This window comes from Salmo salar, chromosome ssa15 (genome assembly GCF_905237065.1).
Source record: "Salmo salar chromosome ssa15, Ssal_v3.1, whole genome shotgun sequence".
Lineage (NCBI taxonomy): Eukaryota > Metazoa > Chordata > Actinopteri > Salmoniformes > Salmonidae > Salmo > Salmo salar.
Window position 1 is genome coordinate 23501759 of NC_059456.1, and position 17125 is coordinate 23518883.

At 45.1% G+C, this 17125-nt stretch overlaps 1 protein-coding gene across 1 annotated transcript in view; it reads left to right on the forward strand.

Annotated features, from left to right (window-relative positions):
• The window catches only part of LOC106571060 (G-protein coupled receptor 176), a 17820-nt gene extending 979 nt beyond the window's left edge, over nt 1-16841 (forward strand). Inside the window, exons 1-3 of the mRNA XM_014143720.2 lie at nt 1-258; nt 10344-10596; nt 14589-16841. The exon at nt 1-258 is cut by the window's left edge and continues 979 nt beyond it. Coding sequence (XP_013999195.1) covers nt 48-258; nt 10344-10596; nt 14589-15819 — 1695 coding nt within the window. The 5' untranslated portion in view covers nt 1-47 and the 3' untranslated portion in view covers nt 15820-16841. The remainder of the gene's footprint in view (nt 259-10343; nt 10597-14588) is intronic.
• Nucleotides 16842-17125: the final 284 nt, after the last annotated feature.

Consider the following 17125-nt stretch of genomic DNA (forward strand, 5'->3'; position numbering starts at 1 on the left):
CTTAAAGATGTAATTTAAAGTTAAATACACTCTTGGGGTGAACTAAAATGGATGTTGGGAGTTGGGTTCCGACCGCAGGAGATGGGACCGCGAATTTCACCCCGGCCAACCTCCTGCTGGATTCCCATAATGGGTCCGGTCCGACACCGTGGGATAACGGTCTGTCCAACAACGGCCAGCAGCGCTACATCACAGATCAAGCCTACCGGGACTTCACCACTACCATCCAAGTGCTCATCCTCATAGGATCCCTGTTGGGTGAGTAAAGTATCCTCTCTCTCTCTCTCTCTCTCTCTCTCTCTCTCTCTCTCTCTCTCTTTCTCTCTTCTCTCCTCTCTCTGCGTGCCTGTTCTTAATCTGTTTACAGTAACGTGTCAACCTCAGTCCCTCTGACTGTAGTTATAGCTGCTATGCCAAATACACTATATATGCAAGAGAATGTGGACATACCTTCAAATTAGCGGATTTGGCTATTTCAGCCACACCTGTTGCTGACAGGTGTATAAAATCGAGCACACAGCCATGCAATCTCCATAGACAAACATTGACAGTAGAATTGCCTTACTGAAAAGCTCAGTAACTTTCAACCTGGCACTGTTATAGGATACCACCTTTCCAACAAGTCAGTTAGTCAAATTTCTGCCCTGCTACAGCTGCCTGGTCAACTGTAAGTGCTGTTTGTGAAGTGGAAACGTCTATGAGCAACAACGGATCAGCCGCGAAGTGGTTAGCCACACACACTCACAGAACGGGACCACCGATTGCTGAAGCGCGTAGTGTGGTGTAAAGCTTGCCGCCATTGGACTCTGGAGCAGTGGACACGCGTTCTCTGGAGTGATGAATCACGCTTCACTATCTGGCAGTCCGACGGGCGAATCTGGGTTTGGCAGATGCGAGGAGAACGCTACCTGCCCCAATGCATAGTAGTGCCAACTGTAAAGTTTGGTGGTGGAGGAATAATGGTCTGGGTTTTTCATGGTTCGGGCTAGGCCTCTTTGTTCCAGTGAAGGGAAATCTTAACACTACAGCATACAATGACCGTTTGGGAAAGGCCCTTTCATGTTTCAGCATGACAATGTCCCTGTGCACAAAGTGAGGTCCATACAGAAATGGTTTGTCGAGATTGGTGTGGAAGAATTTGACTGGCCTGCGCCAGAGCCCTGACCTCAACACCATCGAACACCTTTGGGATGAATTGGAACGCCGACTGCGAGCCAGGCCTAATCGCCAATCATCAGTGTTCGACCTCACTAATGCTCTTGTGGCTGAATGGATGCAAGTCTCTGCAGCAATGTTCCAACATCTAGTGGAAAGCCTTCCCAGAAGAGTGGAGGCTGTTATAGCAGCAAAGGGGGGACCAACTTCATATTAATGCCCATGATTTTGGAATGAGATGTTCATCTACAAGGGCCTTCCCCACCCTAGACCCACTTCAATTTGCTTACCGCCCCAATAGATCCATAGACGATGCAATCGCCACCACACTGCACACTGCCCTGTCCCATCTGAACAAGAGGCATACCCATGTAAGAATGCTATAGCTCAGCATTCAACACCATAGTACCCTCCAAGCTCATCATCAAGCTCGAGGCCCTGTGTCTGAACCCCGCCATGTGCAACTGGGTCCTGGACTTCCTGATGGGCCATCCCCAGGTGGTGAAGGTAGGAAACAACACCTCCACAACGCTGATCCTCAACACTGGAGCCCCACAAGGATGCATTCTCAGCCCTCTCCTGTACTCCTTGTTCACCCATGACTGCATGGCCAAGCACGTCTCCAACTCAATCATCAAGTTTGCAGACGACACAACAGTTGTAGGCTTGATTACCAACAAAGATGAGACAGCCTACAGGGAGGAGGTGAGGGCCCTGGGAGAGTGGTGCCAGGAAAATAACCTCTCACTCAACATCAACAAAACTTAGGAGATGATCATGGACTTCAGGAAACAGCAGAGGGCACACCCCTCTATCCACATCGATGGGACCGCAGTGGAGAAAGTGGAAAGCTTCAAGTTCCTCGGCGTACACATCACTGACAAACTGAAATGGTCCACCCACACAGACAGTGTGGTGAAGAAGGTGCAACAGCGCCTCTTCAATCTCAGGAGGCTGAAGAAATTTGGGCTTAAACACCTAAAACCCTCGCAAACTTTTACAGATGCACAATTGAGAGCATCCTGTCGGGCTGCATCACTGCCTGGTACGGCAACTACACCGCCCACAACCGCAAAGCTCTCCAGAGGGTGGTGCGGTCTGCCCAACGCATTACCGGGGGCAAACTTCCCACCCTACTGGACACCTACACCACCCGATGTCACAGGAAGGCCAAAAAGATCATCAAGGACATCAACCACCCGAGCCACTGCCTGTTCATCCCGCTAACATCCATACGGCGAGGTCAGTACAGGTGCATCAAAGCTGGGACTGAGAGACTGAAAAACAGCTTCTATCTCAAGGCCATCAGACTGCTAAACAGCCATCACTAGCACATCAGAGGCGGCTGCCTATAGACATAGATTAGAAATCACTGGCCACTTTTAGAAATGGATCACTAGCTACTTTAATAATGTTTCCGTATCTACCATTACTCATCTCATATGTATAAACTGCACTCCACACTATTCTACAGTATGTTAGTCACTTTTAAATTGTGTTTACATATTGCATCACCCATTTCATATCAATATACTGTATTGTATTCTATACTACACCACTGACTGTTAAATAGCCATCTCCAGCACATCAGAAGCTGCTGCCTATAGACATAGATTAGGAATCACTGTCCACTTTAAGGAAATGAAACACTAGCCACTTTAATAATGTCTCCATATCTTGCATTACTCATCTCATATGTGTAAACTGTACTCTATACTATTCTACGGTATCTTAGTCACTTTAGTTGTGTGTAAATATTGCATCACCCATCTCATATGTATATACTGTATTCTATACTATGACACTGTATTTTAGTCCAATGCCGCTCTGATATATATATTCTTAGTCCGTTCCTTACTTAGATTTACATGTATTTTGGGTATATGTTGTGAAACTGTTAGATACTACATGTTAGATATTACTGCACTGTTGGAGCTAGAAACACAAGCATTTCGCTACACCCGCAATAACATCTGCTAAACGCGTGTATGTGACCAATACAATTTGATTTGATCTGCTTTTGGCCTGGGCATTAGTGTTATAGTGTTATCGATGATCAATGTTTGCTCTTCCTCTGTATAAAAGCCATTGAGTTTGGTAACCAGTAACCACGGTGCACCATTATTGCCCAGCGAGCATTTGAAACACTGATGAGGCCTGGTGCCAGTGATCTTTACAAACAATAGAGAGAGAGAGAGAGAGGGATGAGGAGGGAGAGAGAAAGAATGGAGGAAGAGAATGAGAGAATGAGAGAGAGAGTGTGTGAGAGAAGATAAATAGTCCAATGACCTGTGTTTTTAAAGGTATCGATGACCTCATCAATGACCTGTGTTTTAAAGGTATCGATGGAGTCAACAATGACTGGGCGGCAGGTAGCCTAGTGGTTAGAGCATTGTGCCAGTAACCTAAAGGTTGTTAGATCAAATCCCAGAGCTGACAAGGTAAAAATCTGTAGTTCTGACCCTGAACAAGGCAGTAAACCCACTGTTCCTAGGCCGTCATTGTAAATAAGAATTTGTTCTTAACTAACTTGCCTAGTTAAATAAATAAAAAAATACCTCTGTTTTAAAGTTATTGATGACCTCATTAATGACCTGTGTTTTAAAGTTATCGATGGCCTCATTAATGACCTGTGTTTTAAAGGTATGTCTGAGAGACCGACTGGCAGCCTGACTGAATGACTGGCTGACTGACTGTCAGAGGGGGCTTTGTCAGTCTGGAGCCAGAGGGGGCTCTGTCAGTCTGGAGAGAGGGAGAGAGGGGCTGAAAGAGAAGATTGCTGGCTTACTGAAGAGTCAATAGGGGAATGATCTGAGTGTCCCAAATGGCACCCTATTCCCTATATAGGACACTACTTTAGATCAGAGCCCTATTCCCTGTATAGTGCACTACAATAGACCAGAGCCCTATTCTCTATATAGTGCACTACTATAGACCAGAGCCCAATTCCTTATATAGTGCATTACTATAGACTAGAGCCCTATTCCCTAGATAGTGCACTACTTTTGACCAGGGACGCAACCATGGTCTCCTTCAGCAGCACGCCAATCAAACTGAGCAAAAGTTTACTAGAACAGTGGCTTTTAAAGCAGAGAAACAATTTGAGTTTCCTGGAAGAAAAGTAAATAATTGAATGCCTTTTTGAGAGCTCAGTCTCAGTTAGTGAGGGCTTCAAAGTCTCTGTCAGTTTGAAGTAGGAGCTTCCAGGAAGAGCTGAGAAGATTGGAGTTGTGGAGCTGTGCCTGTTAGGTCCTAAAATACTTCTGTCAGCTTGGCGAAGAGAAGATTGTGTCTACCTGCTGTGAGGGCCTGAAGGGCTTCTGTGGGATGGTGAAGGAGAACTAGAGTTACTGAAGAGTCAGATAGTGAATGGGGGGGAAAGAAAGATGTCTGCCTAGTTCAGTAGCACTCAGACCATACAGACCACTGTTCCGAGACCGAGAGGTCTCCCGCAGCTGCCAGCCCGTTGAAACATAATGAGGATGATACATAGAAAAGAAAGGTGCATCTCATTTTAACCAGCTCAGTGGGTCCATCCTCCTACTTTCAGAGACATTTAAAGACATCCAGTATAGCAAAACGTTATGTATGGACAGCCTTTTTCAAAACAAGTCTCAATGCAACAGACCAGCAGTGCATATTTGAGCCGATTCTGACCCAAGTTAAGCGCACGTAAATGGAACGTAAATCCCTTTTTAAGCACTTTTCTTTTCATGCGTATTCTGACCTTGAAACTTCAGCATGAGATTAGCGTGCTATTCACCTTAGTTTTGGGTGGAGGACAAATAAATGAAGGTGTCTACAGATAAGCTGTTTTCTTACCTTGACATACCGTGAAACTTAAATTAATAACCCGGGAGTCTATTAGAGACAGGCTTCTATTAGAGACAGGCTTCTATTAGAGACAGGCTTCTATTAGAGACAGGCTTCTATTAGAGACAGGCTTCTATTAGAGACAGGCTTCTATTTGAGCCAGGCATATATTTCCTCAAAGCACGCAGCTTTTGCTCATTTGCGTAGTTAATTGTTTAATTCCAGCATTTAATCAATTTCTTCATTTCCTGCACCAATGTGTTATCATTTACACACTGTGTCACATTTCTTTTGTCTTAGTATACCTCTATAAAAATAAAAGGTTTATTTTGACTTTGCATTTTCGGCAGTTCTTATTTTCACCACTAGATCGGCTGATTTCTAGGGTTCTATACTCCCAAAGTTTTTGACTGTTATTTGCTTGCCAGTTAGCTAGCAGTTCTCAGCAGTTAGCGACAAATGGCTAGTAGTTTCTTACTGGCGATAAAAACGGATGATTGCCATAATTATTTAGACTCATTACTTAATTATTTATTGTAACAAATCAAACATTATAGCTTATAAACTATTCATGGCAATTCATGGTAACCTCGTAAACAATTCATTTAGACCCGGTGTTTATTTGGGGCTCTCGAGTGGTGCAATGGTCTAAAGCACTGCATTGCCGTGCTAGTGGTGTCACTATAGACCCTAGTTCGATCCTGGGCTGTATCTCAACCGGCTGTGATTAGGAGTCCCATAGGGTGGCACACAATTGGCCCAGCGTCGTCCGGGTTAGGGGAGGGTTTGGTCGGGGTAGGCCGTCATTGTAAATAAGAATTTGTTCTTAACTGACTTGCCTAGTTAAATAAAGGTTAAATATTTGTATTTATTTGAAACAGCCGTTTATTTGCTGAAATGTGTACCGTTGCCCAGCTGTTAAAAAGCGACAGGTGGCTATTTAAGACTGCGATTAATTTAAGTTTCACAGTAATTCCCTAATAATTCCACCACCTTTACCCATGAGGAAACCACGAATAAGGTCTAGCGAACCTAAAAGTTCCAAGTGGGAAAATAATCTCCTTTCTTTTTTCCGATAGAAACAATACCATTCTCCATGCACTGTACTTTACAACTTGATAACAGCTATTGATAAGAACTAGGTATATGAGTCATCCCTTTGGATAAGGGGATTGTGAATATAAATGACACTTGTTTTGATCTACAGTGGGGGGAAAAAGTATTTGATCCCCTGCTGATTTTGTACGTTTGCCCACTGACAAAGAAAGGATCAGTCTAGAATTTTAATGGTAGGTTTATTTGAACAGTGAGAGACAGAATAACAACAAAAATAACCAGAAAAACGCATGTCAAAAATGTTATAAATTGATTTGCATTTTAATGAGGGAAATAAGTATTTGACCCCCTCTCAATCAGAAAGATTTCTGGCTCCCAGGTGTCTTTTATACAGGTAACGAGCTGAGATTAGGAGCACACTCTTAAAGGGAGCAATCAATCAATCAGATTCCAAACTCCCAATCATGGCCAAGACCAAAGAGCTCTCCAAGGATGTCAGGGACAAGATTGTAGACCTACACAAGGCTGGAATGGGCTACAAGATCATCGCCAAGCAGCTTGGTGAGAAGGTGACAACATTTGGTGCGATTATTCGCAAATGGAAGAAACACAAAAGAACTGTCAATATCCCTCGGCCTGGGGCTCCATGCAAGATCTCACCTTGTGGAGTTGCAATGATCATGAGAACGGTGAGGAATCAGCCCAGAACTACACGGGAGGATCTTGTTATTGATCTCAAGGCAGCTAGGACCATAGTCACCAAGAAAACAATTGGTAACACACTACGCCGTGAAGGACTGAAATCCTGCAGCGCCGCAAGGTCCCCCTGCTCAAGAATACATATACATGCCCGTCTGAAGTTTGGCAATGAACATCTGAATGACTCAGAGGACAACTGGTGCAAGTGTTGTGGTCAGATGAGACCAAAATGGAGCTCTTTGACATCAACTCAACTCGCCGTGTTTGGAGGAGGAGGAATGCAGCCTATGACCCCAAGGACACCATCTCCACCGTCAAACATGGAGGTGGAAACATTATGCTTTGGGGGTGTTTTTCTGCTAAGGGGACAGGACAACTTCACCGCATCAAAGGGGCGATGGACGGGGCCATGTACCGTCAAATCTTGGGTGAGAACCTCTTTCCCTCAGCCAGGGCATTGAAAATGGGTCGTGGATGGGTATTCCAGCATGACAATGACCCAAAACACACGGCCAAGGCAACAAAGGAGTGGCTCAAGAAGAAGCACATTAAGGTCCTGGAGTGGCCTAGCCAGTCTCCAGACCTTAATCCCATAGAAAATCTGTGGAGGGAGCTGAAGGTTCGAGTTGCCAAACATCAGCCTCGAAACCTTAATGACTTGGAGAAGATCTGCAAAGAGGAGTGGGACAAAATCCCTCCTGAGATGTGTGCAAACCTGGTGGCCAACTACAAAAACGTCTGACCTCTGATTGCCAACAAGGGTTTTGCTACCAAATACTAAGTCATGTTTTGCAGAGGGGTCAAATACTTATTCCCCTCATTAAAATGCAAATCAATTTATAACATTTCTGACATGTGTTTTTCTGGATTTTTTGTTGTTATTCTGTCTCTCACTGTTCAAATAAACCTACTATTAAAATTATAGACTGATAATTTCTTTGTCAGTGGGCAAATGTACAAAATCAGCAGGGGATCAAATACTTTTTTCCCCCACTGTATTTGACCTTATAATCGTTGGAGACGTGAAGCCAGTCATATGGCAGCAAACTGAACCATATCAACACATCCATTTTCCTACAGTAAAGTTTATGAAATGCTGTGCCATTATGTATAATTTAAATTGTATGCCCTTTTAACTTTCAGGGATGGGCACTCTCGAATGTCTTAATTATAGACTACTCCGACTTTCTCTGTTTCCTATTTCTATCATATTAAATAATATCACCAAACAGTTTAGACCATCAGCAGGCCTAACAACAACACATATTCAACTGCCAATTTACTGTTGGTTCCCTTCAGTTGGTATAGCCTACATTATCATCCAGTTGAATTATTACTTCCTCTGTAAACGCCGTCACGGCCGTGTGGTTGTTGCTGAGGATCATTAGTAACAGTTGATCATATATAAAGAAAAGACATGTCGGCTAATTAAATCAGTTATGGAGCGGAGCGCAGACCAAGCCGTAACAGTTTGAACCCGACGCATGGTTCAAAACTTGGCCGTGTCATCACACAGTGCCATGGTTAGTGCAGGCAATAGACGAGGGTATAGCCAACTAGTGTACACTCTTCTATGTAAACCAATCTTCCAACATTACCATGGGTTAAAGAACTGAATGTGGCACATTTCAGAATGAATCAAACCACTGCTTTCTTTCTTTAGCGTGTAAAGGCTCTCCAAACCATTTAAAAAAAAAAAATGTATTATTCATAAATACTTTCCTAACCCTAAATAATTCACAAGATCAGAATATTCTTAAATCTACCAATTGGTGCTGAAGCAGAGACAAATATGGATATATTTAGATAGCTTTCTTTTATTGATCTTTAATATTATTCTAGCGAGTCTGTCGACAAAATTGTAACTAAAACATACACTGTATTTAAAGGGATGGCTTAAGATAAAAGTACTGACAACCCTTTTGAATGAAAACTCGAAGAAATCTGTTGGCCAGCAAGTGGTAGGGTTTTCAGCAGGTGAATGAAATTGATTCAGAGCGTGCAAGGTAGGCACACCTGCAGAGCGAGTTGTGCAGCTGAAGTCTGATTTACCAAAATACTGAAGTGCGTAGGAAAGGCGTCCGTAGGAAATGCGTAAATTCCTATGTCTGATTCGGCCCCATAATGATGATAATGCATATAATTAATATAATGGAGGATATGAAAATACAGTCTGTTGAATTGAGACTTGTCTTGAAAATGGCACGAGCTGAAATACCAATTACAAAAGTCCTTTATTCTCCTCTGTTTTTATGTGCAGTTTTCTATCATAGCAGCTCAAGGGGGACTCCTTCAACTATGGACATGCGGATGTATTATTTTTCATTAGTGCACTAGACAGAGATGGAGTAGAGAGAGGAGGGAGAGAGAGAGAGAGAGGATGGTGGGAGTAGGGAAGAAGCCAGGTGGGAGTAGGGAAGAAGCCAGGAGGGATGGTGGGAGTAGGGAAGGAGCCAGGAGGGATGGTGGGAGTAGGGAAGGAGCCAGGAGGGATGGTGGGAGTAGGGAAGGAGCCAGGAGGGATGGTGGGAGTAGGGAAGAAGCCAGGAGGGATGGTGGGAGTAGGGAAGAAGCCAGGAGGGATGGTGGGAGTAGGGAAGAAGCCAGGAGGGATGGTGGGAGTAGGGAAGGAGCCAGGAGGGATGGTGGGAGTAGGGAAGAGGGAAGGAGGGATGGTGGGAGTAGGGAAGGAGGGATGGTGGGAGTAGGGAAGAAGCCAGGAGGGATGGTGGGAGTAGGGAAGAAGCCAGGAGGGATGGTGGGAGTAGGGAAGAAGCCAGGAGGGATGGTGGGAGGAGGGAAGAAGCCAGGAGGGATGGTGGGAGGAGGGAAGAAGCCAGGAGGCATGGTGGGAGTAGGGAAGGAGGGATGGTGGGAGTAGGGAAGAAGCCAGGAGGGATGGTGGGAGTAGGGAAGGAGCCAGGAGGGATGGTGGGAGTAGGGAAGAAGCCAGGAGGGATGGTGGGAGTAGGGAAGGAGCCAGGAGGGATGGTGGGAGTAGGGAAGGAGCCAGGAGGGATGGTGGGTTATGTGAAGTTCAGTTCCAGTTTGTGTGTGTGATGAGTCACAAACTCTGGGACGTGTGTGGAATACCAGTGGCACATCACACCTGTTGCTAAAATGTATCTGTCTTGTTGGCGCCCCTCAGGCCTGCTCTGCCCTCCAATTTAAATTGATTGTTTTGACAAACTGATTGTTAAGGCAACTGGGAAAGACAGAAGGGGATGTAAGATTGGTCATTTTTTAAATGTTGTTTATTCCTGACTGTTTTTCAAAAAGCACTTCCAAAACTCACACATGATAATATTTCACTGTATTACATTTTCTCACCTTCCCTTATACTGTAAAACCATCACACATTATCCAGTCTAAACACTCTCTCTCCTCCCCTCCCCTCTCCCTCCTCTCCTGTCTCTCCCTCTCTCTCTCTCTCTCTCTCTCTCTCTCTCTCTCTTCCCCTCTCCCTCCCTCTCCATCTCTCTCTTCCTCTCTCCATCTCCCTCTCTCACTCTCTCTCTTTTCCTCTCCCTCCCCCTTTCTTCCCCTCTCCACCCCCCTGTCTCTCTCTCTCTCTCTCTCTCTCTCCGTCTCTCCCCTCTCTCTCCCTCTCCCTCTCCCAGGCAATGGCACTGTTTTATGGTGTACCTGCTGTACCAGTGTCTTCAAGTCGGTGACCAGTTGCTTCATTAAGAACCTGGCGTGCTCAGGGATTTGTGCGGGTCTAGTGTGTGTTCCCTTTGACGTGGCTCTAGGGGCCAGCCCTCGCTGCTGCTGGTGGCTACACACTCTGCTGCTCTGCAAGGCCCTGAAGTTCCTCCACAAACTCTTCTGCTCCGTCACCGTGCTCAGCTTCGCTGCTATCGCGCTCGACAGGTGGGTGATTGCAGGAAAATCAAACTGCACTACTGGTAGCTGCAACATATTGCTTACTGGTCCCATGTGTTCAGATCTGTCTGGGGGGGGGAGGGGGGCTGCTAGCGGTTGATTCTTGCCTGACATTTCGGTGCAGTAATAAAGCATATGTCCTGTGTTCATGCTTTTATTTATTTATACATGTGGAAAGCCACACAGCGGGGAAACTGCTTGATCTTGTAAACACAGACCTTTAAACAACCCCCCCCACCCCTCCCCCCCGCGCCACTATTTCAACATAATTTCCTGTCGTTTAGGTTCCACATCCTCCAAAGAATGACGACGGCTACTTATACATATTCATGAACTGGGTCTGGGTTGATTAACATTAACAAATAGGGGACTGACAGCTGTCAGTGTAGCTAGCTATCTTGCTAATTTTGTCTAGCTAGCTAATGTTATCGGTTGTTGCTGTTTTTTGTTACTACACTTCATTCAAAAGATTAGCCAGCAGGCTCCATGGCTGGTTCTGGAGCTGGATTTGTCATAAGCATTAATTTAGGGAAAACTTCGCCACAGATGGAAAACACTGGCCTGTCTTTAACTTCACCACAGATGGAAACCACTGGCCTGTCTTTGTTATTTCCATAAATTGCGGCCACGAATCTGCCATAATAAGATGATCTAAGGCTGGTTCTGGATTTGTCATAAACATTGTGTTTCTACATTGTAATGGACTCACTGCAACCTTTTGTAAGTAGGCTGCTGGTAGGCTGCTGGTAGACTGCTGGTAGGCTGCTGGTAGGCTGCTGGTAGACTGCTGGTAGACTGCTGGTAGGCTGCTGGTAGACTGTTGGTGGGCTGCTGGCAGGCTTCGGCTGCGGTACATCAAAGCCAAGTCAGCCCGTGCTCATGGTTCTCACAGGGGAACTGAAATGAAAGGCTACTATGATTTTGCTCATGATCGTGCACACCTCAAATTAGAAGTTCCTTGAATTTTTTTTCGCAGGTGCCTTTTCATCATCTGGATAGACACTTGTGGTTTGTAGCTAATGTTACACCTATTTAAAGCAGTGGAGCGTGTAGTAAAGCAAAACTTTAGTGGTCTAAACCATTCATATTGGGGCGACGGGGCCATCTATAGGGGCTCCTGAGTGGCGCAGTGGCCTAAGACACTGCATCTCAGTGCAAGACGTGTCACTGCAGTACCTGGTTCAAATCGAGGCTGCATCACATCCGGCCGTGATTTCGGAGTCCCACAGGGCAGCGCACAATTGGCCCAGCGTTGTCTGGGTTTGGCCGTCATTGTAAATAAGAATTTGTTCTTAACTGACTTGCCTAGTTAAATAAAGGTTCAATACATTTATTTTGTAATATATATGTTTTATACAGACTAGCTAAAAGATAAGTGAAAATTGATAACAGATTATCCAACAGATTATGATCATTTTCTGGTAATTTATTTTATTGTCATTTGCTCCATGGCTCAGGTGGCCAAGTTGACACATGGCTGTTTGTCTCATCTCAGTCACCAAAAGGAAGAACTTTGCAGCTGTTTTAATAAACAATACATGCTGGTGGGTGGCAACATTCAAATAAAACCCAGCCCTCCTTTATGAAAAAAAAAACACATCAATTTCACATGTGAAGTGTTCCAAAAACACGGTTTCATGTAATCTTATGTGAAGATAATGTGACAACATGTAAAACAACATGTGATAACATCAAATGTTATGTGAAGTGTTCCAATTTTCACATGATTTCACATCTGAAATTTCACGGGAAAACACGTTTTTTTTCTGTAAGCACTGAAACGAAACGTAGGCTGAAAATAATTTGTATGTCATATCATAGGAAAAGACACAGCATTCACACAAAATTGAACAAAGTAGGCAGTTCGGATTTTTCACTTCAAAATATATCATACTTTGACTAAAACGATTACTTATTGACTTAAATCGTTGTGCAACATCATGGATAAGCTCTGGCCATCGTCTTTCAGCTCGAAAAAGTGGATTTCTACCGGTATGGGCGTTTTAAAACTGAAGACAGTATAATCTGTTTTTGTACCATAAAACCTCCCTCTATCTCTACTCACCCCCTGTGGTTTGGAGTCGGGCTGTAATTGATGCAGCATGTGTACTCCACTCTGCCTGGTGCTGTTTGTCTCTCCTGCAGAGCTCCCTGTTCTGAGCTGCAGCCAAAATAACTGACAATCCACAGGGAGGGACTCTCTCCCTGACACTCACAGCTACACTCCATTCTACACTCACAGCTACACTCCATTCTACACTCACTCCATTCTACGCACACAGCTACACTACATTCTACACTCACAGCTACACTACATTCTACACTCACAGCTACACTCACAGCTACACTCCATTCTACACTCCATTCTACACTACATTCTACACTCACTCCATTCTACACTCACAGCTGAACACATTCTCTCCTCTTTTGCTGCATCACTACACTCTCTTCATCACTGCTACACCTTCTCTTCACTCACTCACTCACTCACTCACTCACTCACTCACTCACTCACTCACCCACTCACTCACTCACTCACTCACTCATTCGCCATTCTCCTCTTCCAAGAAAAGTAAAAACACTTGTTTCCCATGTCTGCTTCCCGCTCTCCTCTAAGCCATCATCTCTGTGTGACACACACACACACACACACACACACACACACACACACACACACACACACACACACACACACCTATTCACCTACTTACTTACACGTACGCATGTTTGTAAGAAACTATCAAAATATGTGTATTTTGTCCACAAAACTCTCCACACCTCAGTAAGATCTCTCTCTCTCTTCCACTTGCTCCACTTAGCCACGCAAAACACCCACTTATACTCATTCATACTAGAGTATGTCTTCTGTTCAACCAGTGAAGGGTTCTGTGAATGAGAGCGGGTAACAATGATAGATTTGCTACTATCATTCTTCAGTCTATTTCCATCTTATTCTCTTCTCTTTCCTCTGCAAGGTAGTTTACATGTATATTTGACCCACCTAGTTAGTTAGGTAGGTACAGAAAGGTTAGTTTAGATCAGGGGTAGGCAACTAGATTAAGCTGCAGGACAATTGTTTTGTTGTTGGAAGGAATGGTCGGGGGGTGGCAAAAAAATAATGATAATAATTCGTACACTACAAATTGATCACAACTAAGTCCAAAAAGAGATTGTATTTGAAAATAACAATAATTTCATACCTTGATTACATTGAGACACGATTACACGTCTCTTTTTTATTTTATTTGTGGGAATACTTGGGGACAGATTACAAATCGTAGTTCCAACTGTCCTGAGCTACATCGAACACACAAAGCCTTGGTAGTTACTACTGTCCTGATGTACATCGAACACACAAATGCATGGTAGTTACTACTGTCCTGAGCTACATCGAACACACAAATCCATGGTAGTTACTACTGTCCTGAGCTACATCGAACACACAAATCCATGGTAGTTACTACTGTCCTGGTCTACATCGAACACACAAAGCCTTGGTAGTTACTACTGTCCTGAGCTACATCGAACACACAAAGCCTTGGTAGTTACTACTGTCCTGATCTACATCGAACACACAAAGCCTTGGTAGTTACTACTGTCCTGATCTACATCGAACACACAAAGCCTTGGTAGTTACTACTGTCCTGAGCTACATCGAACACACAAAGCCTTGGTAGTTACTACTGTCCTGAGCTACATCGAACACACAAAGCCTTGGTAGTTACTACTGTCCTGAGCTACATCGAACACACAAAGCCTTGGTAGTTACTACTGTCCTGATCTACATCGAACACACAAAGCCTTGGTAGTTACTACTGTACTGATCTAACACTCAAAGAACAGAATGCTTAGCGTACATATGTTCTTCTTCTGTTGTATCTACAGGTTAATGTTACGGTTAAAGGTGTCACTGCAGAGGCTCAACTCAGTGTGAATGAATGCTCTACGGTGTGTAATGTTGTCTATCCTCTCCTCTCTAGGTACTACTCTGTCCTCTACCCTCTGGAGAGGAAGATCTCAGACGCCAGGTCACGTGACCTTGTCATCTACATCTGGATCCACGCCACCATCGCCAGCGTGCCTGTGTTCGCCGTAACCAACGTTACGGACGTGTACGCGACCTCGTCATGTTCCGACGCCCGCGCCCGCTCCCTGGGTCACATGGTCTACGTGGTGACCTACAACGTAACCACGGTGATCCTTCCACTCGTAGTCGTCTTCCTGTTAATGGTCCTGATTCGCCGAGCCCTCAGCGCCAGCCAGAAGAAGAAGGTGATCATCGCGGCGTTGAGAACACCTCAGAACTCCATCTCCATCCCTTATGTCTCTCAACGTGAGGCTGAGCTACATGCTACGTTACTGGCTGTGGTGTTAGCCTTCTCAGCCTGTAGTGCCCCCTACGGGGCGTTTGTGGTATACCGCACTCTTCTCGGTGACGGGGAGGACTTGTCTCCTTCTCTCCATCTCACGGCCATCTGGCTGCCCAAAGTGTCTCTCCTTACCAACCCTCTGCTGTTTCTGACGGTGAACGGCTCGGCTAGACGCTGCCTGTTTGATGTTCTAGTCCGGGTACACAGACGCTACAGTCGGCGTAACGTGGTCAGCACTGGGGATCTGGGGCTGAGGGGCGAGGGAGGGTTGGGAGGGTCTGGGGCCCTGGAGGGGTCTGCTCGGGCTGGGAGCCAGCTCCTGGAGATGTTTAATATCGGACAGCAGCAGATCTTTAGGCCAACCGATGAAGAGGAGGAGGTGGAGAATGAGAGCCCTTCATTAGGATCAGGGGTGGGGGGCTGTTCTCTTCCCAAAGAGAACCACCACCAGGCAGGAGGAGGAGGAGGAGGGAGACATGGAGGGAAGGTGGTTCTACAGAAAGAGACCGAACCAACCAGAGAGAGCGTCCCAGTAACTAAAGAACAACCTCCTCTCATATTTCCCGAGGTCTCACCTGTCCGTGCCTGTGCTTACACCTCCTCGTCACAGGTGGCGCCAGCAACCCCCACGGAGCCCGAGGACGCCACCCAGTTTGGGCCGTTCGAGCTGCCGCCCCAGTGGCTGCCGGAGACCAGGAACAGTAAAAAGAGGCTCCTCCCACCGCTAGGGAACACCCCAGAGGAACTGATCCAGACCAAACAGCCACGTCCAAGGCCAGAACGACGAATCAGCAGGAACAACAAGGTCAGCACCTTCCCCACATCGACCCCTGAACTATAAACCCTGACCATTGACCTTTGAACTGATGACCCCTGATCACAGTTATGGGCGGAGGTCAGCATGTGGATGATTTGTGATCTGTTTTGTGTCAATGACTGGGTACAAAGTCAGTGGAGGAAACCCCACCTGATCAACCACCTGCCCAAGGGCCCCCCCCTGTAAGAGAGACCAGAAAGTACAACTCCAGAGCTCGATGAGTCTGTCTCATTGTTGATTCTCCCTGTCGTGTAATGCAGTGGTTCCCAAACTTTTTATAGTCCCTTACCCCTTCAAACATTCAACCTCCAGCTGCGCACCAGGGTCAGCACACTCTCAAATGTAGTTTTTTGCCATCATTGTAAGCCTGCCACACACACACACACTATACAATACATTTATTAAACATAAGAATGAGTGTGAGTTTTTGTCACAACCCGGCTCATGGGGAAGTGACAAAGAGCTCTTATAGGACCAGGGCACAAATTATAATATAATAATAATAATAATAATAATAATAATCAATCAATTTTCTCTTTATTTAGCCGTCTTGCATATAAAATGTTATTTGTTCATAAAAAATGGTGAATAATTCACCACAGGTTAATGAGAAGGGTGTGCTTGAAAGGATGCACATAACTCTGCAATGTTGGGTTGTATTGGAGAGAGTTTCAGTCTTAAATCATTTTCCACACACAGTCTGTGCCTGTATTTAGTCTTCATGCTAGTGAGAGCTGAGAATCCACTCTCACATAGCTACCTGGTTGAAAAGGGCATCAGTGTCTTAACAGCGTGATTTTCCAAGGCAAGAATCTTTTAGTACAGCCAAATCCATAAATCTGGCAGTGGCTTCTGATTAAATTCAATTTTCACAGAACCGCTTGTTGCAATTTCGATGAGGCTCTCTTGTTCAGATATTGGTAAGTGGACTGGAGGCAGGGCATGAAAGGGATAACGAATCCAGTTGTTTGTGTCATCTGTTTCGGGAAAGTACCTGCGTAATTGCTCATTCAGGTGCTTCGCTATATCACATTTGACATTGTCCGTAAGCTTGAGTTCATTTGCACACAAAAAATCATACAATGATGCAAAGACCTGTGTGTTGTCCGTGTTAATGCAGACAGAGAAGAGCTCCAACTTCTTAATCATCGCCTCAATTTTGTCCCGCACATTGAATATAGTTGCGGAGAGTCCCTGTAATCCTAGATTCAGATCATTCGGGTGAGAGAGAACATCACCCAGATAGGCCAGTCGTGTGAGAAACTCGTCATCATGCAAGCGGTCAGACAAGTGAAAATTATGGTCAGTAAAGAACTTTAAGAAAATACAC